A 26,583-nucleotide genomic window follows, 5' to 3' on the forward strand; every position below is an offset into this window, starting at 1 on the left:
ATATGCAGAGTACATCATGAGAAACGCTGGACTGGAAGAAACACAAGCTGGAATCAAGATTGCCCGGAGAAATATCAATAACCTCAGATATGCAGATGACACCACCCTTATGGCAGAAAGTGATGAGGAACTCAAAAGCCTCTTGATGAAAGTGAAAGAGGAGAGTGAAAAAGTTGGCTTAAAGCTCAACATTCAGAAAATGAAGATCATGGCATCCGGTCCCACCGCTTCATGGGAAATAGATGGGGAAACAGTGGAAACAGTGTCAGACTTTATTTTTCTGGGCTCCAAAATCACTGCAGATGGTGACTGCAGCCATGAAATTAAAAGCCACTTACTCCTTGAAAGGAAAGTTATGTCCAACCTAGATAGCATATTCAAAAGCAGAGACATTATTTTGCCAACAAAGGTCCATCTAGTCAAGGCTATGGTTTTTCCTGTGGTCATGTATGGATGTGAGAGTTGAACTATGAAGAAGGCTGAGCGCCGAAGAATTGATGCTTTTGAACTGTGGTGTTGGAGAAGACTCTTGAGAGTCCCTTGGACTGCAAGGAGATCCTACCAGTCCATTCTGAAGGAGATCAGCCCTGGGATTTCTTTGGAAGGAATGATGCTAAAGCTGAAACTCCAGTACTTTGGCCACCTCATGTGAAGAGTTGACTCATTGGAAAAGACTCTGATGCTGGGGGTGGATTGGGAGCAGGAGAAGGGGATGACAGAGGATGAGATGGCTGGATGGCATCACCAACTCGATGGACGTGAGTCTGAGTGAACTCCAGGAGTTGGTGATGGACAGGGAGGCCTGTCGTGCTGCGATTCATGGGGTCACAAAGAGCCGGACATGACTGAGCGACTGAACTGAACTGAACCCTCAGGACTAACAGATTTTACTATTTTGGTATGATTTTCTTTTATATTTTGCTCAAATCTCATGTAATTATAAATATCTACACAAACCTTGTATAAAACATCTGCATATAATTTTATCACCTCATTTAATGTTATGTCTTGAGCATTTTCCATTACCAACAGCATTTTCTTCATTACTTATTTTATGAGTCTCTAACATTCCTTCTTGGGAGATATGTTATAGTTTAATTGTTTAATGAATTCAGCACTGTTGGACTCTTAGTTCTCATTATCTCTATTAAAAGCAGCACTACAATGAGCTTTTTTGCTTCATTATTTCTGTGTATGTCTCTGATTTTATCTGAAACAAATTCTTAGAAGTTGCATTTCTGAATCAAAGCTATATATGATTTGAAATCCACCTGAAAAATAATGCCAAATTTCTTTCCAGAATAGTTTACTCTTGGACTTCTATCTTCCTGCTTATATCTCTAAGAATAGTGATTTTCAATTTTGTTTCTACCTTTACACATGTAAATACACCCACATACGCAGACTTAATTAATTCACAGCGTACATCTGTACCCCACTACTTTATCTCCTGCTTTAAAAAAAAAAAAAAATAAGAGCATTGGAGTTAAAGTGAGATTGATTAACTGTAAGAAAATCTTGAATCTATTGTAAAGAGATAATACTCACAAGCTGCAGTACCTAAGTACATTTTCTGTAATTGGTCATAAATTATTAGGTAGCGTGTATGACTCCATACCTCAGATGTGAACACACCCATTACTTTAGAGAGAGCTTCCTGTCAATTGCTTTCCAGAAACAGTTTTATGAATAAAGATTAAGGCTATGTATCATTATGTCAACCTGAGAACATTATCATAAACATTTCACTACAAGTCTTAATTTAAAAAAATAAAATAAAATGCTGGGTAAGCCAAGGTACTGAGACTTATTCCAAAAAATTGAAGCAAAAATTTTTTTCATCTGGCATCAGGAAGACAAGACACCAGAAATCATTTGAGGAGAGATATCTCTATATCAGCAACTATCTTTATCTCTATTCATTTTAGTGAATTCCACCAATTATTATGCACTGATGCAATGGCCACATAAGCACTCCTTGTATGTTATCAGAAAAGATACTTTGAAAAAAAAAACTTTTATTTTGTACTGGGGTTTAGCCAATTAACAAATGTTGTGTGAGAGTTTCAAGTGAACAGTGAAGGATTCAGCCATACATACATATGCGTGTATCCATTCCCCCTCAAACCCCTCTCCCATCCAGACTGCCACATAACTGAACAGAGTTCCCTGTGCTGTACACTAGGTACTTATTGATTATCTATTTTAAATATAACAGTGTGTACATGCCCATCCCAAAGTCCCTAAATATCCCTTCCCCCTATCCTCCCCTGCCCCAACCCCTGGCACCCATAAGCTCTTTTTCAGTTTCAAAGTCTGTGAGTCTGCTTCTGTTTTGTAAGTGAGTTCATTTGCATCACTCCTTTTGTGAATTAAGTCAGACAGAGAAGGGGAAATATCATGTCATCCCTTATATGTGGAATCTAGAAAGGCCACTTTTTAAATCATTATTTTGAATTATAACAGAAGTACTCAATTCCTAGTAGAATATTTTCAGCAAGCATTTAACAAAATGATGGTTGTTGGGGTTATTTCATTTTACAACATCACATTAGCATTAACTTTTCATTTTACCAGGGCAGCCAAAGTACACATATTATATGAACCTAGATTGCTCTTCTTGAGACAGAATGAACTGAAGGTCCCTAGGCAGAGCCATTAGGAGATCAGAGTTATATTAAAACATTACACAAAGGAAGTAAAGATTTCCATCAGTTGGGCCATCTTTGTAAAGTCATATTAAGAACAAGTGATGCAGGTCCTTCTGTTCACAGAGCTCTCTGGTGGTCCCTCTTGAGGGAAGAGAAGTACAACATGTCTCTTATCTTGTAGAAGTTTATTCTCTATTTTACAAAATACACCCATTTAAATGCAAGATTAAATGCAGAAAGTAAACACTTTACATTGAAATCAGTGCCATAGAAATGGGTATAATGAACCTCCAATATAGAGAAAATGAAGTATTTTGTATAAAAGATGAGAAGAAGGACTTTTTAGAAGGATGTGAATCTGAATTTATCTGAGGGTGATGTGTAGGCGTAAGAAAAATAGGAAGACACTTTGGCAAGTATATAAATGGATCAACAGCCATTAAACAAAAGTTGATGACAAAAGAGTTCTGCTGCTGCTGCTGCTGCTGCTGCTGCTGCTAAGTCGCTTCAGTTGTGTCCTACTCTGTGTGACCCCAGAGACGGCAGCCCACCAGCCTCCCCCGTCCCTGGGATTCTCCAGGCAAGAACACTGGAGTGGGTTGCCATTTCCTTCTCCAATGCATGAAAGTGAAAAGTGAAAGTGAAGTCGCTCAGTCGGGTCCGACTCTTAGTGACCCCATGGACTGCAGCCTACCAGGCTCCTCTGCCCATGGGATTTTCCAGGCAAGAGTACTGGAGTACTCAGTGTTTTACCTGGATTTAATGTTTTCATGTGGGCCTCTATGCTAGGGCCCCAGCATGAAGATGAGATTGGAATAGAGGGTTGTGGAAATGCTGTGACAGTCAAATGGAGACATGAAAATCGTTACGATCAGAAATTATCTGGAAAAAAAAAACAAATGCCATAATATAGTGATCACCGAAAGGGGCCTTTGCCAATAAACCTCTCCTTGCCATTGACAAAAACATTGGTTCTCAACCTTTGGTATACAGAGTCATATTATGAGAAGTTTCTAAAATCTAGATTTCTGTATTATAACCACAGAGTGTACATGTAATGGGTCTGGGATGGGATCCAAGAATATTCACATATTACAAGATTCTAATGCAAGTGCTCTGTGGGCTACACTTTGGCTTTAAGAACTACCTCTCTAAAAGCACTGTCCTCCCGGTTCATAGGTTCCTGCCCTGAATGACACTGGCAGGATGAGACAGTAACCTGTTTCAATCATACATATGGATTTTTTCATAACCAGATTTAGAGCAGACATTGGGCCTTCCAAGTACATTTCTCACAGACACTGGCAGAGAGTTGGACACAGAGCAGACATTTAATAAAAACGAACAGTTGGTGATGTTTGTACAACTATAATTAGTCATGTGGCAGCTGGTTATAGTTCTAAGCATCTCAAAAAAGTTAGTACCTCTAATTACTTCTAACTGAACAAACCTCTTTTTGTAGAGTGGCCTGTCTTCTACTTTTTGGTCAGAGATAGTCTTCTGGGCTGACATTAGTTGGATGCTCATCCTCATACCCCAAGGTCAGAGAACACAGAACCTATTCTTTGGATTCCCTTTAGTAGTCATGCTCTTAATTTTTTGAGACAAAAAATAATCATTGAAAAGCCCATTTGATAATAGCCCAAAACACCTATGATGATAAAAAGATTGTTTTTATGCTTAGCACAACTAGAATTTCAGCAGAGTGGTCAGTCATTTCTGGGTTCCAGAACACTTTCAAAAAAATAGCAATAAAATTCTCTAAAAAACACAGTGACTGAATGTGTATGTACGTGTGTGCCTTTTGATGGGGATACTGTGTAATATTTATCATGGGTTTATATTTACTCCTCTCATTACTACTGAATGGTGCAATGCTCTTGAAAATACAGCATTTGTTTGCGATCATATGACACCTTAAAATCTGTTTCCTAAGGAAAGCACAATAATTAATTGTTTTATGTCTCAGTTATACTTCAGTGGAGTAGATTTATTTTCACTTGGTATCAGGGAGACATGATACTAAGAAATTTTTGAGGGAAGATAACTACTTTAGTGTGAAATGCAATAGATGAGAAATGAGACCCAGCTTCTCATCTTCATCTTTGGTATTAAGTAGCAGTATGACTAAATAGAATAATTTCAAGTTAATCCTCAGCTACAAACAAAAGAAAGCAGAAAGGATGTTGTTTGCATCAAAATGTTACTGTAAATGCACAGTACACCAGCACCTTGCTAAGACATCTGAATTTTTTTTAAATAAAAATTTAGAGAAGAAAGCAAGTCGCTTATGGAAATAACTCAAAGGCAATTTTTTAAAGTACAGCAATTGTGTCAGCCTCTAGTATTTAATGATAGTTGGTCAAAAGTTAGGATTAGTTTACCAGAAATCATTAGAATTGAATAAGCTTCCTAATTTAGACAGGAAAAAATGATTTAAAATGATTAACACTATTAAAAGATTCTGTGCTTCACCAAATATATAGAACACATTTGAAATGATCATACTAATTTTTTAAAACCAGCATGTTAACAGTTAATTTCTGTAGGCCAAGTAGTCATTCCTAGCTTAACAAGTTACTTGTCATATTTTTTCTTGCAAAGATACCAGCTCAACCCTTCTTTATTGAAAAACTATATTTGAAATATGACAGGTGATTACAATACTATTGAATCTCTCCGTTCTTCTGAACAGTATCGGAAGAATAAAATGAGATTAGAATTGTCTGGAAGGCAATTAATATAGTAAATATTGTTGTTTTTCATATTTTTCACTATAATCATTACAGCAATAGTGGTACTTATACTTGTAGTAGCATAGTGGTAATAACATGTGGAATTGGAAAAAACCTGGATTTAAGTCCTTGGTTTGCCACTGACTAAAATTTAACTGTTAGATATGCAGTTTCTTTATTTGTAAAACGGGAATAATAAAATGATTTCATCTACAGAGTGGTTGTAAAATTCAAATGTAAAAGAGCTCCGAAAATTATGAAGTTCATTGCATATGCTGACACTCACTGCTATAACTTACATATAAATATACACATTATCTTTACCTATTTTTATATTACTGGCTTTACCAAGCTTAATGATGTGTATTGGAAATGTTCTGAATCTGTTTTTATTAAGTTTTTTTATAATTATCAGTGGCCTTCAAGATCAACTAATCTATTCTAGATATTGTATAGATTAGGAAAATCATCCAGAAGAGATGTTAAAACCTTGTCTAAGGTGGTATACTTTGAGGTGACTTAGTGAGACCCTATCTTGATTTTTTATTAGAGTTCCCATTATTTCATTAGTTACATAATGTATTCTTTAAATCTTCAAAGCAAATCTTGCAGGATGTTGGAAATGTTCTATGTAAAAGTGTTTTGAGTCTAATAAACATGCACAGTCCTAGATTAAATAAAATTAACAAACTTCTTCAAAGTTGAATCACATACATTCTTGAATATATTAGACTGCACTGTATGAAACTCTAGAAAAAAGATTTACTATCTATTATGGCCAAAATCTTTCAACCATTGAAATGTATTTTATGTTATTGGCCTTTAAGTGAATTATAGATCACATTGATCAAAATGTTACTTTATCACACTGGAAGTTACATGACTATCAGTGGGACATACCTGGTTTTGGTAAGGAATAATAGATGAACAAAATGATCTTCAGAATTAGCACTGTACACTTACCACCACTGTGAAGTATTTGTAGCAGTACTTATGTGAATTATATAAGCATTGTTTCAATATGCAGCCCATTGGTCCAAATGGATGTTTACTGGTTTGCTTTCACATAATTGAGATAACTGACACAACTTTTTTTCAGTAATATACGATTTTATGTTAAGAGGTTATTATCTAATTGTATGAGGTACTTAAATTCTAAAGGAATGTCGTGTCTGCATCATGCAGCAACAGGTTAATTTGAAACTAGAAAAACAGTTCATGAAAAATAGTAAGAGTCCCTGAGGAGCTGACAAAAAAGCAAACATTCAGAAGCATCAAGGATATAGAAAACAGATGTAAAGACAGAGCAGTAAGTCACTCTAGAGAACTAGACATCCACACAGGCAGACACTATAGACAAGGGGAGAAGACATTCTTTAAAATTGCATCCGGTTTTGCTACAGTCTGCAGTAGTTATGTCTTCTTTCTGCTATATTATAATAACCACAACCTGAACAAATGATCTGCTTCCTAAATTGTAGGTGTCTAACTATCAAGTAGAGCCAGTCACCAAAAAGTCACAATAATAAAGACACTGCTGCTGCTGCTCCTAAGTTGCTTCAGTCGTGTCCGACTCTGTGCGACCCCAGAGATGGCAGCCCACCAGGCTCCGCCGTCCCTGGGATTCTCCAGGCAAGAACACTGGAGTGGGTTGCCATTTCCTTCTCCAATGCATGAAAGTGAAAAGTGAAAGTGAAGTCGCTCAGTCATGTCCGACTCTTCACGACCCCATGGACTGCAGCCTACCAGGCTCCTCCATCCATGGGATTTTCCAGGCAAGAGTGCTGGAGTGGGGTGCCATCGCCTTCTCCGAATCAAAGACACAATTAGGTTTAAATAAGTTTTTATAACCTATAGATGCATAACAGATTGTTACAGAAAATTAAAGATGTGTAGATTTTATAAACATCTAAAATCAGTGGTAACCACTCTTTGCATTTATGTACATATAATTTGTTCCTTATTGTTCATGTTGGCACATATATCAAATGTGAACCACTGTTCTCACAGCGAGAAATGATCCATTACTCCACTACACATTTCTTAAGGTGTAGAAAATATCTGTTGATTGACTAGTAGTGTGATAAGGAAATAATATTACCTAACTCTCCATAGGGCTGAACATGAGAAATTAAATATGTAAATACATACATTTGTGTGTGTATAGTGTAGTAATGTAGTGTTAGTTGCTTAGTCATGTCCGACTCTTTGCGACCCCATGGACTGTGACCCGCCAGGCTCCTCTATCTGTGGGGATTCTCCAGGCAAGAATACTGCAGTGGGTTGCCATTCCCTTCTCCAGAGTGTGTGTGTGTGTGTGTGTGTGTGTGTGTATACATGTATGTATGTATATATGTATATATATTACATTAGTATGTTATAAATAAACATTATATGTTTTATATATAAATATAAACATTATAGGTATAAAAGAAAGCACTGCTTGAATACACAGGAAATGATATATCTGTGCTTGTCATTAACACAACAGTAAGGATGATGACCAAGATGACCATAATGATGAAATGCTCACTGGCTCACAAATCATTTAAAGTGCATTCTGGAGTCCAGACAGGAAATTTACTGATTACTAATTAAATTCATTTCTGGAACACAATAAAGCATGTTCCCCCATGTGACTTTCTTTAAACTTAATGTCCCACTTGTGTTAAGAAGGAAAAAACACTAGAGACAGAAAACAGATTAAGAACTCTTAAACTTCCCCAACATACACAAACACACACACACACTCTCTCTCTTACTATATGTATATGACTTTTGTCCAATTAAATTACTTCTCTGAAATTTGGATTCTCTTAGTGAACAGTTTAAGATAAACAAACTCTATCTAATAGATGTCTTGTGAGAACTATTTAAATTCTGTAGGTATGTGTTATCTTCAAGGTATTTTTAAAAAAGTGAAAAGTATAAATACTGCTTTTGCAGACAATGGAATGTATTTCTTTTTAGACAGATCCATTAAAATCTTCTTCAGCATTACTTGTCAGGGCATAGACTTGGATTACTATGATGTTGAATGGTTTGGCTTAGAAACAAACAGAGATCATTCTGTCGTTTTTGAGACTGCATCCAAGTACTGCATTTCAGACTCCTTTGTTTACTATGATGGCTACTCCATTTCTTCTAACGGATTCTTGCTCACAATAGTAGATATAATGGTCATCTGAGTTAAGTTCACCCATTCCAGTCCATTTTAGTTTGCTGATTCCTAAAATGTTGACATTCACTCTTGCCATCTCCTGTTTGACCACTTCTAATTTGCCTTGATTCAAGGACCTAACATTCCAAGTTCCTATGCAGTATTGTTCTTTACAGCATTGGACTTTTCTTCTATCACCAGTCACATCCACAACTGGGTGTTGTTTTTGCTTTGGCTCCATCTCTTCATTCTTTCTGGAGTTATTTCTCCACTGATCTCCAGTAGCATATTGGGCACCTACTGACCTGGGGAGTTCATCTCTAAGTGTCATATCTTTTTGCTTTTTCATACTGTTCATGGGATTCTCAAGGCAAGAATACTGAAGTGGTTTGCATTCCCTTCTCCAGTGGACCATATTTTGTCAGACATTTGCCTTTGACTGTGTGGATCTCAACAAACTGTGGAAAATTCTTAAAGAAATGGGAATACCAGGCCACCTGATCTGCCTCTTGATAAACCTGTATGCAGGTCAGGAAGCAGCAGTTAGAACTGGACATGGAACAACAGACTGGTTCCAAATAGGAAAAGGAGTACATCAAGGCTGTATATTGTCACCCTGCTTATTTAACCTATATGCAGAGTACATCATGAGAAACTCTGGGCTGGATGAAGCACAAACCGGAATCAAGATTGCTGGTAGAAATATCAATAACCTCAGATATACAAATGACACCACCCTTATGCCAGAAAGTGAAGAACTAAAAAGCCTCTTGATGAAAATGAAAAAGGAGAGTGAAAAAGTTGACTTAAAACTCACCATTCAGAAAACTAAGATCATGGCATCTGGTCCCATCACTTCATGGGAAATAGATGGGGAAACAGTGGAAATAGTTACAGACTTTATTTTTCTGGGCTCCAAAATCACTGCAGATGGTGACTACAGTCATGAAATTAAAAGACGCTTGCCCTTGGAATAAAAGTTATGATCATCCTACACAACATATTAAAAAACAGAGACATTACTTTGCCAACACAGGTCCATCTAGTCAAAGCTATGGTTTTTCCAGTGGTCATGTATGGATGTGAGAGTTGCACTATAAAGAAAACTGAGCACCGAAGAATTGATGCTTTTGAACTGTGGTGTCGGAGAAGACTCTTGAGAGTCCCTTGGACACAGCAAGGAAATCCAACTAGTCAATTTTAACGGAAATCAGTACTGAGTGTTCATTGGAAGGACTGATGCTGAAGCTGATTACTGATTCATTTGAAAAGACACTGATGCTGGGAAAGATTGAAGGCGGGAGGAGAAGGGGATGACAGAGATAGCTGGATGGCATCACCGACTCAACGGACATGAGTTTGAGGAAACTCTGGGACTTGGTGATGGACAGGGAGGCCTGGTGCACTGCAGTCCATGGGGTCACAAAGAGTCAGACTGACTGAGTGACTGAACTGTCGCAACTGACTGACTGACAAAATGTAGGAACTACCATTCATCTCATACTTCATTTTCCCATGCTAGGAGTATGCACATATGCATACTTAAAACATGCTGCTGGGCTTCCCTGCTGGCTCAGTGGTAAAGTATCCACCTCCCATTGCAATAGAGTCAGGTTCAGTCCCTGGTCTGGGAAGATCCCACACGCTGTGGAGCCACTAAGCCCATGTGCCACAACTATTGAGCCTGTGCTTTGGAGCCTAGGAACTGTGACTACTGAGCCCATGTTCCAGAACTACTGAAGTTCATGTGCCTGGAGCCCATGCTCTGCAAGGAGAGAAGCCACAGTGAGGAACCCGCTACACACCTGGAGAGAGTCCTCCTCTCCCCGCAACCAGATCCAGCACAGCCAAAAATAAATAAAGTTACCAAAAAGAAAAAAAATGCACACTGTCATGCCACTGAGATTAAAAGGATACAGTTCTTCTCTACTTCTGTTATCACCTAATTTTATTTTCATATAGACATCTAAGCATTAACTCTCATGAATATTCAATCAATATATATTGAATGAAAGGATACAACCTGTCTCTATTAGAAATAGGACAAAGCAGATTCTAGAATGCTCAATGCTCCATAAAAATTTCAAATAAAAAACAAATTCCAGGTACTTGTTATTATCAGGCAACATATTGTGTAATAATTTCCACATATTTTGGCTGTTAAAATATATGTATAATTTTATTTCAGTAAATACTACCTATAACATAAAATTCATTAAAAGATAAACTATACTGTTCTGTGCTTAGTCACATACCACTCTTTTTGAACCCACGGACCACAGCCTGCCAGGCTTCTCTGTCCATGAGATTCTCCTGGCAAGAACAGTGGAGTAGTTTGCCAGGCCCTCCTCTAGGGGATCTTCCTAACCCAGGGATCGAACCCAGGTCTGAGCCACCAGGTCTAAGCCACCAGGGAAGCCCAGGAATACTGGAGTGGGTAGCCTATCCCTTCTCCAGGGTATCTTCCTGACCCAGGAACTGAACGGGGGTCTCCTGCATTGCAGGCAGATTTTTTACCAGCTGACCTACCAGGGAAGCCCAAACTATATGGTACTAACTGGCAATTCACTGAATCATATTTATTGTATGTGACAGACAATTGTTGTATGTGATTCACAGACACAAAAACAATTGTGAAATGGCAATTACCTTTAAGCAGCATAATCTAATAGGAAAGGATCCATGAGCATATGTATTTATAAAAATAATTAGAATGTGAATATTTTAACACAATGAACAAACATTTTGTAGAAGTTTAGCAACAGGAAAAATTCCTTTATATAGAGAGTTAATCATAGGTATTTGGGGATACAACAGTATTTTATCTCAGTGAGATCTTAATAGAGGCAGAGGGAAAGAATTATTGGAAATTATTTTTAAAGAATAATATGCACACTGATTTAAAGTGGAAAACATTCTTGTTGGGTATGTGTAGGTTATATGAGGCTGGAAACGTTTTGGAAGAAAACAGATTTAGATCATAGAGCACTAGGTTTATAACTGAAGTCATAAAGAATTACAGAAATTGTAAACAAAGGTGAAAATAGGTCAGACTTGTACTTATGAAGGACTATGTGACTGTCTTCTTAAATTAAAAAAAGTAGGGAACCACTATGCCATTCAGGAATGACCTAAATCAAATCCCTTCTGACGATACAGTGGAAGTGACAAATAGATTCAAAGGATTAGATCTGATAGAGTGCCTAAAGAACTATGGATGGTGGTTCGTAACATTGTACAGGAGGTGGTGATCAATCCCATCCCCAAGAAAAAGAAATGCAAAAAGGCAAAATGGTTATCTGAGGAGGCCTTACAATTAGCTGAGAAAAGAAGAGAAGCAAAAAGCAAAGGAGAAAAGGAAAGATATACCATCTGACTGCACAGCTCCAGAGAATTCCAAGGAGAGATAAGAAAGCCTTCCTAAGTGATCAATGCAAAGAAACAGAGGAAAACAATAGAATGGGAAAGACTAGAGATCTCTTCAAGAAAATCAGAGACACCAAGCTAATATTTAATGAAAAGATGTATTAAAAAAAAAAAAGACAGAAATGGTATGGACCTAAAAGAAGCAGAAGATATTAAGAAGAGGTGGAAATAATACAGAGAAGAATTATACAAAAAAAGATCTTAATGACTCAGATAACCAGGTGGTGTGATCACTCACCTTGAGCCAGACATCCTGGACTGTGAAGTAAAGTGAGCCTTTAGGAAACATTATTATGAATAAAGCTAGTGGAGGTGATGGAATTCCAGCTGAGTTATTTAAAATCCTAAAAGATGATGCTGTGAAAGTGCTGCACTCAATATGCCAGCAAATTTGGAAAATGCAGCAGTGGCCACAGGATTGGAAAAGGTCAGTTTTCATTCCAATCCCAAAGAAAGGAAATGCCAAAGAATGTTCAAACTACCCCACAGTTGCACTCATTTCACATTCTAGCAGAATAATGCTCACAATTCTCCAAGCTAGGCTTCAACAGTGCGTAAACCGAGAACTTCCAGATGTTCAAGCTGGATTTAGAAAAGGCAGAGGAACCAGAGATCAAATTGCCAACATCCGTTGGATCATATAAAAAAAAAACAAGAGAATTCCAGAAAAGCATCTGCTTCTGCTTCATTGACTATGCTAAAGCCTTTGACTGTGTGGATCACAAAAAAAACTGTGGAAAATTCTTCAAGAGATGGGAATACCAGACCACCTTATCTGCCTCCTGCAGAATCTGTATGCCGGTCAAGATGCAACAGTTAGAACTGGACAGTTGGTTCAAAATTAGGAAAGGAGTATTTCAAGGCTGTATATTGTTACCCTGCTTATTTAACTTATATACAGAGTACATCATGTGAAATGCCTGGCTGGATGAAGCACAAGCTGGAATCAAGATTGCCAGGAGAAATATAACCTCAGATATGCAGATGACACCACCCTTATGACAGAAAGGAAAGAGAAACTAAAGAGCTTATTGATGAAGGTGAAAGAGGAGAGTGAAAAAGTTGGCTTAAAACTCAGCATTCAAAAAATTAAGATCATGGCATCTGGTCCCATCACTTCATGACAAATAGATGGGGAAACAATGGAAACACTGACAGTCTTTATTTTCTTGGGCTCCAAAAAAAGCACAGATGATGACTGCAGCCATGAAATTAAAAAACACTTGCTCCTTGGAAGAAAAACTATGACCAACCCAGAAAACATACTAAAAAACAGAGACATTACTTTGCCAGCGAAGGTCCTTTTAGTCAAAGCTATGGTTTTTCCAGTAGTCATGCATGAATGTGAGAGTTGGACCTTAAAGAAGGCTGAGCATCAAAGAATTGATGCTTCTGAAATGTGGTATTGGAGAAGACTCTTGAGAGTCCCTTGGACAGCAATGAGAACAATCCAGTCAATCCTAAAGGAAATCAACCCTGAATATTTTTTGGAAGGACTGAGGCTGAAACTGAAGCTCCAATACTCTGGCCACCTGATAGCCAACCCATTAGAAAAGATCCTGATGCTGGGAAAGATCAAAGGCAAGAGGAGAAGGGGACGACAGAGGATGAGATGGTTGCATGGCATCACCAGCTCAGTGGAGATGAGTTTGAGCAAGCTCCGGGAGATGGGGAAGGGCAGGGAAGCCTGGCGAGCTGCAGTCCATGGAGTGGCAAAGAGTCAGACATGACTGAGCAACCAAACAACAACAAATGTGACTGTCAATATGCAAGAGGCTTGTTAGAGAACCTGGAGGTGAGATCAGTTAGAAATCTACACAGGTGCATGCACTAGGCGGAATGAAGAGGGCCAATCTTTCAGTCCCTTAGGTATGCAGGCAGGGAGTCACATCAAGAACCTTTTATTGCCAGGCACCCTACTGAGTACTAGGGCTACAGTGGTTGTCAAAGAGGTAGAGAAGACAAATATTATTAATAAACTAATATGCATACAACTAAACACAAACTTTATACTGAAATATATGCTAAGCAGTTATTGACTAAAAGGGAAAAAAAGGATATAAAAAGGAGGAGGAGTTTTTAGGAAGTTTTGCTTAGTTGTTTTGAATTTGAGGCACTGCCAGGATATCAATGAGGAAGTGTCTTCCAGGCTCTGGGTTTACACTTAAGCTATAGATGTACAGCTCAACTGCATGAAGACAACTGTTCAATTCAAGATGTGCTATGACAGAGATGAAATAAGATAAAATTCCTTGCAAAGAAAATGATTGAACTGGCAAACGCTTTGTTTATAAATTTTATTTTCCTGTCGAAGTTTCCTGTATAAAGCTGCATTTACTTGTAAAGAACTGATTTTTCCACTTTATGAAATTGTAGGTTCAATTCTCAAGAAGATTCTCAATTTAAGAAAAAGACAATAACATGGGGACCTCTTTTCTTACAATGGAAAGAAAATTTACAAAAGATTGTTATATCTCCTGACTGTAGAACTGCCTATAGTATAATAAAACAAGTCACAGAAGACAAAGAATCTATCAACAAAAAAATCAGCAATTGGTTTGGAGTCACATAAAGCTTCTTTTTAAACATCTCAAAACAAATAAACATGCCAGATTCTCTTGGAATAATCCTCTGGTTACAAAATGGAATTTATTATTTCTGCAAATATTTTTCACTGGACAAAGATTAGTGTCCAGTAACAACCAGAGTGATGAAGGCTTTGCTTAACTTTTTTTTTTATTTTATTTTATTTAACTTTACAATATTATATTAGTTTTGCCATATATCAAAATGAATCTGCCACAGGTATACATGTGTTCCCCATCCTGAACCCTCCTCCCTCCTCCCTCCCCATACCATCCCTCTGGGTCGTCCCAGTGCACCAGCCCCAAGCATCCAGTATTGTGCATCGAACCTGGACTGGCAACTCATTTCATACATGATATTACACATATTTCAATGCCAGAAGGCTTTGCTTAACTTTTACATTCATATTACACTGTCATTTTTATGAGTAAAGATAAAGAACTAAATCATAATAGTTTTCCTTTAGAATAACATTTAAGTATTATTTATTATACAATTTTTTTCTACAAAGAACAATTTATTATTGACATCTCACAGCTGTTCATCCAAATGAAACCCTCAGAAGTTTTTGATGAATGCAAACTATTAGTGTCTAGCATTAGTTACTCAAAATTGCAGAGCAAGAAGGAAAACTGAGATTCTGGATAAGTAATACCCAAAGGTATCAAAAAAGAAATTCTTCACATTAAATTCTATTAACACTGTCAGCTCACACAGAATCCAAATAAAATAACAAAACCAAAAGGAATACTATCTTGTTCTTAAAGAGAGGCAAAGCATATTTTGTCTTTGATATAATTATGTAAAAGAAAACAGAAATAAAAAAGAGGAATGAAAGATGGCAGGGCTTTTTTTTTTTTTTTTTTTTTTTTGCAGTTTATGGATAAATCCCCTGATTTCATCAGTCGTCCCAAACAAAACTAAGCCATGATAGACTTGAGTGTTCAGACAAACAAAATCTACTTCACCATTAACTTTTTTTAGTTCATTGAATTTGTTTTCTGACATTTTACTCTATTGGCAAACCCTCTATTCTTTTCTATAAAAAGTATTTATATATTTCAGGAAAAAACAGCTCAAGAAACTAAAATTGACACCAGTTACACGACTGCAAAGTAAATGACATTAAGATTTACTTTTTACACATCTGGCATTTAAAAAGTACAGATATAAGTTAAGATACTCAAAAATATCAATCTAAGGTTTAGCTTACCAACAGGGACAGAATTGGAGTGCTGAAGTTCCCATTGACTAGAATCACCAGAAAGTTCAGTCAAGCAGGTTAAAGCAAAATCTGAGCTGGAAGCATGCTCATGTCTGAATCCTTCAGGAGAAAGATTATCCAATTCAAACTTCACAGTTGACATTGCAAAATTCTTATACAGCTATATAAATCAAAGTTTAAACTTTGATTCAGATAGTTCAAACTACTGAATTTTTAAAAATCACAGGAGGGGGAAAATCACTGTTTTATAATCAGCAACAACCCCAGGCTTTCTAGTAATTGTTTTCACTTGGAAATTTAAAAGAGATAAAACATGCAGAGCTGACTTTACGAAGTTTTCTGTATTCACTCCCTTCCTAAGCAATTGACGTCAAGAGGATGGATGGATTTTAGCGCTGTTTTTCTTGAAGATAATCTTGCTGCCTTTAAATGATAGCAGTGCTAACCCCATCTCAGAGAGGCTGCAACAGAAAGTAAAATGAGCTAAGTGAAGATACAGGCAAGGCTGCAGAGAGATGCTTTTAGTAACTTGGTATTAGGTCTCCGCATATCTGTACACAAAAGATCAGCTGGGTGGGGCTAAGTACTGTCAGAGAATGCAACTTTATTCCACTGGGCAGCACATCAGAGGAATGTCTTAATTTGGAAGGAAGTTAATTCTAAATTATATTTCCTCGGTCAGGATTGTGAGACTGTAGTCTTCATGCTTCCTGAAACATGCTTGTGATAGTGGAGATTAAATGATGAGTTAAACTAAAAAGTTCTGCACAACAAAAATACAGTCAACAAAATGAAAAGGCAAACTATGGAATGGGAGAAAACATTTGTAAACCATGTAACTGAAAGTGCGTAACATCTGAAATATACAAAGAATTCATACAATTTGGCAGCAAAAGAATCCAGTTAAAGAACTGGCAAACAACCTGCATGTCTTCCCAGGAAAACATACAAATGGCCAACAAGTAAGCGAAAAGGTGTTCAACGTTGCTAATCATCGGGCAAGGGCAAATAAAACCACAATGAGATACCACTTCACATTCACTAGAATGGCTATTACAAAGAAAACAAAAACAAAACAAAAACACAAGATACAACATGCAGGCAGGTTACAGAAAAAAAAAAAAGAAGAAGAACACTGTGTACTGTTGCTGCTGCTGCTAAGTCGCTTCAGTCGTGTCTGACTCTCTGCGACCCCATAGACGGCAGCCCACAAGGCTCCCCCGTCTCTGGTATTCTCCAGGCAAAAACACTGGAGTGGGTTGCCATTTCCTTCTCCAATGCATGAAGTGAAAAGTGAAAGTGAAGTCGCTCAGTCGTGTCCGACTCTTAGCGAGCCCATGGACTGCAGCCTACCAGGCTCCTCAGTCCATGGGATTTTCCAGGCAAGAGTACTGGAGTGGGGTGCCATTGCCTTCTTCAGGACAACACTGTGGAGGTTCCTCAAAAGATTAAAAAGATAGAACTGCTGTATAATTTGGTAATTCCACTTCTGGTTGTATAAAACGAAATGAAATCACTATTTTGAAGAGATATTGCACCTCCTTGTTCACAGCAGGCAAACATGAAAGCTATATAAATGTCCACTGATGGATAAATGGATAAAGGCAATATAATATATGTACAATGGAATATTACTTAACCATTTATTTCTTCATTTAAGTGAATATGTATTGACCCTGTACTAGGTATTAGCTTATATACAAAAATGCCAAGCGCTGGTATTTGTTGGACTACTTAAGCTTACTTATTATTCCCCTGCATTCCCCTGCAGGCCAGGTACTGTGGAATGAAAGACAATCCCCAGCCAGGTTACAAATATGTTTGAAGGCTCTGAGAAGGTAAATATATAAAACAGGCTTGCAAATCCACTGCTGTTATAATATAAAAGGATTCTGGAGAAAAAGTGACAAGTCTTACTCATCATTAATTATTGTAACTGAACAAACAAGTAAAGAAAACTGGCTCTCTGCGCTACATGCTTTTATAAACTACTGTTCATAGCCATGGAATCATCATCATTCCAACAGCAAAGGACAACAAGAAAATATGCTAGGCAAACCCAGGCTACCACAGTTCTTGAACAGGAATGAACAATCTGACTGAAATGGCTAATACGACCAAGTTTCTCTGGTAATTATATGACACTTTGCTTGGATAAGATGGTGAAAGCATAACCAAATGATCAGTTTAAAAAACAAAATACACAGTTTCCATATGATCTTGATATCCCATTCCTGGGATGTATCTGGAAAAAACTATACCTCAAAAAGTTACATGTACCCCAGTATTCACTGCACTATTTACAATGACCAAGACATGGAAAAAACCTAAATGTCCATTGACAGATAAATGGATAAAAAGATGTGGTACATACATAAAATGGAATATTCAGTTCAGTTCAGTTCAGCTCAGTCTCTCAGTCGTGTCTGACTCTTTGCGACCCCATGAACCACAGCACTCCAGGCCTCCCTGTCCATCACCAACTCCCGGTGTATACCCAAACCCACATCCATTGAGTCAGTGACGCCATCCAACCATTTCGTCCTCTTCATCCCCTTCTCTTCCTGCCCTCAATCTTTCCCAGCATCAGGGTCTTTTCCAATGAGTCAGCTCTTCACATCAGATGGCCAAGAATTGGAGTTTCATCTTCAACATCAGTCCTTCCAAAGAACACCCAGGACTGATCTCATTTAGGGTGGACTGGTTGGATCTCCTTGCAGTCCAAGGGACTCTCAAGAGTCTTCTCCAACACCACAGTTCAAAAGCATCAATTCTTTGGTGCTCAGCCTTCTTTATAGTCCAACTCTCACATCCATACTTGACCACCAGACAAACCATAGCCTAGACAGACCTTTGTTGGCAAAGTAATGTCTCTGCTTTTGAATATGCTGCCTAGGTTGGTCATAACTTTCTTTCCAAGGAGTAAGTGTCTTTTAATTTCATGGCTACAATCACCAACTGCAGTGATTTTGGAGCCAAGAAAAATAAAGTCAGCCACTGTTTCCCATCATTTGCCATGAAGTGATGGAACTGGATGCCATGATCTTCATTTTCTGAATGTTGAGCTTTAAGCCAACTTTTTCACTCTCCTATTTCACTTTCATCAAGAGGCTCTTTAGTTCTTCTTCACTTTCTACTCAGCCATAAAAAAGAATACAATAATGTCATTTGCAGCAACATGGATGGACCTGGAGAGTAGCACCACCTGGGAAGCCGTAACAGGCACATACCAAGTGAAGTCAGACAAAGACAAGTGTCATATCACTTACATGTGAGATCCAGAAAGACACAAATTCACTTATTGTAAAACAAAAAGAGACTCACAGACATACAAAAAAAATTTACGGTTACCAAAGGAGAAAAGGGAGGACAGATAAATTAGGAGGTTGTTATTAACATATATGCACTACTATATATAAAATAGGTAACCAACAAGGACTTACTGTATAGCATAGGAAATTATACTCTATATTTTGTAATTACTATACTAGAAAAGAATCTGGAAAAGAATATATATTACATATATATATATATATATATATAGACACACATATAGACACACACACACAATCTAGATAGCATATTCAAAAGCAGAGACATTATTTTGCCAACAAAGGTCCATCTAGTCAAGGCTATGGTTTTTCCAGTGGTCATGTATGGATGTGAGAGTTGGACTGTGAAGAAAGCTGAGCGCCGAAGAATTGATGCTTTTCAACTGTGGTGTTGGAGAAGACTCTTGAGAGTCCCTTGGACTGCAAGGAGATCAAACCAGTCCATTCTGAAGGAGATCAACCCTGGGATTTCTTTGGAGGGAATGATGCTAAAGCTGAAACTCCAGTACTTTGGCCACCTCATGCGAAGAGTTGACTCTTTGGAAAAGACTCTGATGCTGGGAGGGATTGGGGGCAAGAGGAGAAGGGGACGACAGAGGATGATGGCTGGATGGCATCATTGACTCAATGGACATGAGTCTCAGTGAACTCTGGGAGTTGGTGATGGACAGGGAGGCCTGGCGTGCTGCGATTCATGGGGTCGCAAAGAGTCGGACACGACTGAGCGACTGAACCGAACTGAACTGAACTGAACACACATACATACGTTGTTGTTGTTGTTGCAGTTTAGTCGCTAAGTCTTGTCTAATTCTTTTGCCACTCCATAAACTACAGACCATCAGGCTCCTCCAGAATACTGGAGTGGGTTGCCATTTCCTTTTCCAGGGGATCTAGAATCACTGCGTTGTACACCTGTAAGTCAATTATCCGTCAATAAAAAATTATAAATGATATTTCAGAAAAATACTATATTTAAAATAAAAATGAAAGTATCAGTAATATTCTGAATGCCTGATGAAGTGCTTTCACAGCAATACAAACAATTACTTGTCTCCTACCACCTATGGATTCTTAAAACTTGAGTTAAGGCTTCTAGGAGAGATATAAATAGGTCAGTAGTGATAAAATGGGTAGCAGAAAAGATAGTTGGCATAAATTTGGGGAGATGATAAAAGCAAAAGGTACATTATACAATTTAGAGAAATAAAGTAGGTTCTAGAATCATGAAGTATGGGCTTATAATAATTGAAATATCTGTTATGGTAGATAGTAAAGGGCAGTTTCTTAAATATAGAGTCTAGATGGTTTGATTTAAAGATACCCTGGAAGTGGGCATAGCTACCCGCTCCAGTATTATTGCCTGGAGAATTCCATGGACTGAGTAACCTGGCAGGCTACAGTCCATATAGTCAAAAAGAGTCGGACACAACTGAGCTACACACACACACACACACACACACACACACACACACGGAGGTTTAACTACATGATAATTTCTACCCTCTATACCTCTGAAAAGTCTGCCCAAATCCTGCAGTGTTCCCTTTTTCAAGCAATCCTTGAAAGAATGGAAATGTGATTTTGCATAAGAACCAGAGTTAGAAATGCCTAAGGGATTTTTCAGCAAAACACTGAGGGTATGATATCTTATATCATAAGACAGTCTCATTTTTTCTAGCATGGGTTTTAGTTTTTGAACATGAGGACACCTTGGGAAAAAAAAGAATATATATATGTATATTTATGCATGTATATAGACACTGTATATCTCCAGTCATCATCCCTCTGTACTCATAATACTACTGTATTTTGATTATCAATATATGACATATTCATATAAAACAACTTGAAATTTACTAAAACTTAAATATTACATTTTATTAATCACATACTTCAAAGTGTCTTCATATAAGTGTGGAAAATGTTACTAACCTTCTCTAAGATGGGTGGATCTATAAACCATACAAAATTACTTGAAATGGTCCATATATTCATAAACCAGCAATTACTATTCTCCAGTATATTAAAAATAAGATTTTACTGTTATGAATAATATATATGGGCAAACTTTGTCAACAAACTCACTTCAATGTCCTTTTCCACTAGAGATGTAGGTACAAACATCTCCTGAGGCCTGAAAATGTCAGTAATAAAGAATCTTTCCTTAATGTGGATACTAAAGAACTGGAACCCTCAGCACATATCTATTCTTGGGTCTTTGGTCAGAATGTGACTGCCAGTCTTTTTTTTTTTTAAGTTAAGAAACACTGTATTCTCCTCTTTCCCCCTAACAGTTTTACTGAGGCAAAATTGACATAAAACATTGAGTAAGATGGAGATGTTACCTAAATTAGTTCTAAACTTCAAATTCTCTCATGAAGTATTTTCCACGATAGCTTAGCTAATACTTACATTCAGAATATTTGTCTGTAAATCTTTGGAAATATCAGTGCAAACTTTTGACTCATGTCATCTTTCTGATACCTGAAACACATCCTCCAATATTTTTCTCCTTAGAGTAGGAACGTAAGAGGGCAGGAAACAGCACATAACCTTCCTGCTGACTGGTCTAACTCCAAAAATTTTTCTCTCAATCTGGATCAGTTTGTCTCCGTTATTATAGTAACCACTCACTTGCCAGTGGTTACCATAAATTCAAATCTGGGCCTTTATTCATTCTAAAATATAAACTGCATTTGCAAAACTTTGTCTTCTTCAATAAAGCCTATTTGTTATAATGTGTCTTGGATTCTTAACAGGCCAAAGTAACTTGATTTTATTTTTAAAATAGTTAAACTTATTTTGAATCACTGCAATTTTAATAGTCTCATCAATACATTTTCAAACAAGTATAATCTTGCTTTCTACACAGGTTTTAGGATATGTACAAATTCCCAAGTGAACAATTGTTATGAATTGTAATTGTTTATAACAATTTTTACTTTATAACAGTTGAATAATTGTTATGTGATATATCACACAATATCAGTGACATGTCACAATATCAGTGAAAATATCAGACAACGTATTTTCACTGTCTCAGATGCTTTGCTCTTGGATGCAGTGCGTGAAACAATTCCCCAGACATATATTTATCATTTTTCTGGTTTCAGAATGACTCTTTGAGCCCGCAGGTTTATACCCTATCTTTTCCATTGAACCAACCATTGATCTAACTAAATAAATTACCATAGACTACCCTTGAATTAGCAGAAGAAATTTTAAAAATCTAAGAGTAGCAAGACAGCAAAGTATTGGAAATTTTTAGAAAATTCTGGACTATATTGTGGAGGTGAGTGTTAAATAGACTGAATAATGGGCAATTCCATAATAACACAAAGGAAGTTGCCTCAAAATAAATAGAGTTTGACTTAGGATGTCCATGGACAAATCCTCCCCAGTTGAGAGCCAGAGATACTGAAATTAAGATGAGATATGCTCCGTTTTCTTAATCATCATTTGATTCTAACCTTCCAATAAGAAAATAATTATATACCTAAAAACTTTTTAATAATTATGCTCTTTTTGCACTGGCTAGTAAATCTAGTACATGTTAATTGAAATGACAATCATGAATATTATTTCATTCCTATTCTGAACAGAAAATTTTCACTACATATGTAGCTTATCATATGTTTTTTGTAGATATTCCTTTATTAGATTATTGCCATCCCTCTTTATTCATACTTCAATAAGAACATACTGCTTTTATAAACAAAGTATGTGGGTTGACTTGTGCCTAATACTTTTTCAATGTCTATTGAGATGATTTCCCTTTTAATGTGATTGTTAAATTTAAAACTAATTTTTATTCCTACACTAAGTTCAACACTGACCTTGATGTAATGATTATTTTCATGTATCAATGGATTTAAATGCTAATCTTGCACCTATGTTTATGAGATAGCTCAGCATGTAATTCTCTTTCTTTAGTCCTTATAAGATGTGGCATTGAAGATGATACTGTCCTTCTGTAAAATAATTAAAACTATTATTTTTCCTGTTCTCTGGAAGAATTTTTTTTAAGATTAGTATTATTCTTCCTTAAATGTTTGGTAAACTAACTTGGGAAACCATCTGGAACTTGAAGTTTTCTTGCTTTGAAAATTCTTAATTATTGATCTAATCTCTTTACTAGATAGAGAACTTTTTTTTTTCCCACTGAATCCCTGAGTCAGTTGTGAAATGTTGTCTTTCCCAAGGTACTTTCGGTTTCTATATACTTCTAAAAATTCTTTTGCATAATGCTATTCATCACCCAACTCAATGAACATGAGTTTGAGTAAACTCCGGGAAATAAATGAAGGACAGGGAAGCCTGGTTTTCTGCAGATCATGGGGTTGCGAATAATCAGACATAACTTAGAGAATTCATAACAACAATTCATAATATGGGTTTCCCTGGTGGCTCAATGGTAAAGAATCCGCCTGCCAATGCTGGAGACACATGTACAGTCTCGGGGTCAGTAGGATGCCCAGGAGAAGGAAACTGCGAATCACTCCAGAATTCTTGCCTGGGAAATCCCATGGAAAGGGGAGCCTGGACAGAGGCAGGCAATGTCCATGGGGTCACAAAGAGAGTCCCACATGACCTAGTGACTAAACAACCACCACCAAATTCATGATAGCATCTCCATATCCTTTTGATGTATGTAAGGTCTGAAGTTATTTCCAGTTTTTATTCTTACTATTGACAATTTATGCCTTCTTTCCTTTGATTTGATCAATCTTGTTTAGGGTATTTTTACTTCTATTTATCTTTTTAAACATGACAGCAAACTTTCTTGATTTTCTCCTTTATTTATTTCTTTTATATATCAGTTTCTACTTTTACTTTTAAAATTTCCTCTTCCTATTTTTTTTTGGAATCAATTTACTGTTTATTCTAGACTCCTAAGAGGCATATACAGATTTTCAATCTTTCTTCTTTTCTAAAGTATAAATTCAATGTTAGTTTTCCTCTAAACATGGCTTTAACAATATCTCATGTTTTGTTGATAGTTATTAATACTTTACTATTAATAGTTAATATTATACTTTATGTTAAAAATTAATATTATCATTTTTACTCAATTCAAATTATTTCCTAATTTGCATTATGATTTCTTCCTTGAATTATAGGCTACTTAGTACTTGCTTAATTTGCAAATTTGGGCTCTTCCTTCTTTCCTTCTTTATTTTTTTCCATTTGTTGGTTTTACTGACAAGTTGGGTTTTAACATGGCAAGAACCATGATTTCCATCTTTGGACTTTTATTGAAAATTATTTAAGACCCAGCATAAGATCTTCAGTGCAATGTTCTTACAGGCCAGCAAGGCCATCTGTTAACCATACTGTCTAAGCTTCGAAACACTTGGTGATTTTTATCTGCATGTTTCACAAATAACTGGGAACTTTTTCTTACAATCTTATACTACAAATGTGTATTTATCTATTTCCTTTTTGTCATGTTTGCCTTGAGTATTCTGAGAATATGTTATTAGTCCACATGCAAAGTTATAACACTTTATAGTGGATTTAACCTTTTTCTTAAGAAATGATACACTCCTTCTTATGTCTACTAAAATTTATTGACTTATAGACCTCATGCAAAGAGTTGACTCATTGGAAAAGACTCTGATGTTGGGAGGGATTGGGAGTAGGAGGAAAAGGGGACAACAGAGGATGAGATGGCTGGATGGCATCACCAACTCGATGGACATGAGTTTGAGTGAACTCTGGGAGTTGGTGATGGACAGGGAGGCCTGCCGTGCTGCAATTCATGGGGTCGTAAAGAGTTGGACACAACTGAGCGACTGAAGTGAAATGATAGTCTGTTTATCTGATAGTCGTTTAGCAACAATAGATGTTTAGCAACATCAGGCTGGTTTTTGCTAATATTTGTAGAGTATAACATTTTTCCATCTCTGTACTTTCAAGCATTTTGTATTCTATATAACAATTTTGACTCTTCTAAGGAGAATATGACAAGGTTTTTAAAAATCTCAGTGACAGCCTTTGTGCTTTAATTGTTCTTAATGTATTACATTAGATATAGTTACTGATATATTTCAGAGAAGGCAATGGCACCCCACTCCAGTACTCTTGCCTGGAAAATCCCATGGACGGAGGAGGAGTCTTGTGGGCTGCCGTCCATGGGGTCGCTAAGAGTCAGACATGACTGAGCGACTTCACTTTCACTTCTCACTTTCATGCATTGGAGAAGGAAATGGAAACCCACTCCAGTGTTCTTGCCTGGAGAATCCCAGGGACAGGGGAGCCTGGTGGGCTGCGGTCTATGGGATTGCACAGAGTCGGACACGACTGAAGCGACTTAGCAGCAGCAGCAGCAACTGATATATTTAAGATTAAATCTACCGTTTTTTTTTTTTAAATTGCTTAACCTTCTGGACAAACCAATGGTTTTTTTGTTTTGTTTCTCTGCTATTCTTCTTTACCCATAATGCTATTATACATACTTTAATCTTTGCTTAGTGATCACCATAATACAAAATACTTTAATAAATTGACACTTTTGCCACTTCTTTAAAAGAACTTAGAACTTTTAGACTTCCTTAATTTGTCTCCTGCCTTTTGGGGCTGTAACTAATTGTGTATATATGTTTAATCACTACAAGAAAATATTATCATGGTTTCAGTTCTATTTTTTCAAATATTTAACCTGTTCTTTGTTCTTGGCTTCTTTTTTGCAATTTCATACTTTCCTAAAACTTCTCTCAGATTTTTTTATCTAAATAACTGCCTTTGTAGTTTTATTATGGGTTTTTGTGAGCCATGACACTTGTTCACTAAAGAGGCTGGCAGAGGCAGCAGCAGCCAAAAGCACTGATGTTTTGCCAAGCACCATTTGTGACTGTTGTGGGAGGGAGTATGCTGCCCTACTTAGCTGATCTGAGAAAATTTGTTATATCATCAAGGACTCTCCCAAAGCAAAGAGAATCAGATTAGGGTCTTGCTCATGTAAGACTGCTGAGTACACATAATCACTCTATTAGATGAAACTATAGAGGGAAATGTAGTGTGAAGGTTTCTCAAACACTTCCATGTTAGACAGACATAATGAGGTAATAGAGGTTGATCTGTCTTTAGTGTTTATTCTATCCGAAGATGGCAAAGGTTTCAGTCTACTCTGTTGCCTTTTTTTGGTTTCCTCAATTGCTTTTGGATTTCCCTAAGAACGCCTGATTAAAGAGAGGCTACACATCACAGCTCTTTTGGTTGGAATCCAGTATTACATTACTAAAGCCCTACTGTGGCGGTGCTAGGATGTGGGGAGGAGGGAGTATACTATAACTATGTGATAAGTTTCAGTCTTAGAGGGTCTGTGTCTCATGCAATTTTAAATAAGAAACATATCCTCTCAAAATATATCTTAAATATTTGTATATTCCTCTATAATGTCAAGGTACAAATGGCAAAAAAAAAAATTTATTCTTTGATAGATATACTTTTTTCTCTAAAATTTAGC

At 36.9% G+C, this 26,583-nt stretch overlaps 1 protein-coding gene across 2 annotated transcripts in view; it reads right to left on the reverse strand.

The window, feature by feature from the left end:
- Positions 1-16,302, reverse strand: part of ANO3 (anoctamin 3) — a 448,326-nt gene extending 432,024 nt beyond the window's left edge. For both annotated transcript variants that reach the window (XM_027562801.1, XM_027562800.1), the window contains exon 1: positions 15,772-16,302. In XM_027562801.1, coding sequence (XP_027418602.1) covers positions 15,772-15,925 — 154 coding nt within the window. In that variant the 5' untranslated portion in view covers positions 15,926-16,302. The remainder of the gene's footprint in view (positions 1-15,771) is intronic.
- Positions 16,303-26,583: the final 10,281 nt, after the last annotated feature.

Source organism: Bos indicus x Bos taurus, chromosome 15 (genome assembly GCF_003369695.1).
Source record: "Bos indicus x Bos taurus breed Angus x Brahman F1 hybrid chromosome 15, Bos_hybrid_MaternalHap_v2.0, whole genome shotgun sequence".
NCBI lineage: Eukaryota > Metazoa > Chordata > Mammalia > Artiodactyla > Bovidae > Bos > Bos indicus x Bos taurus.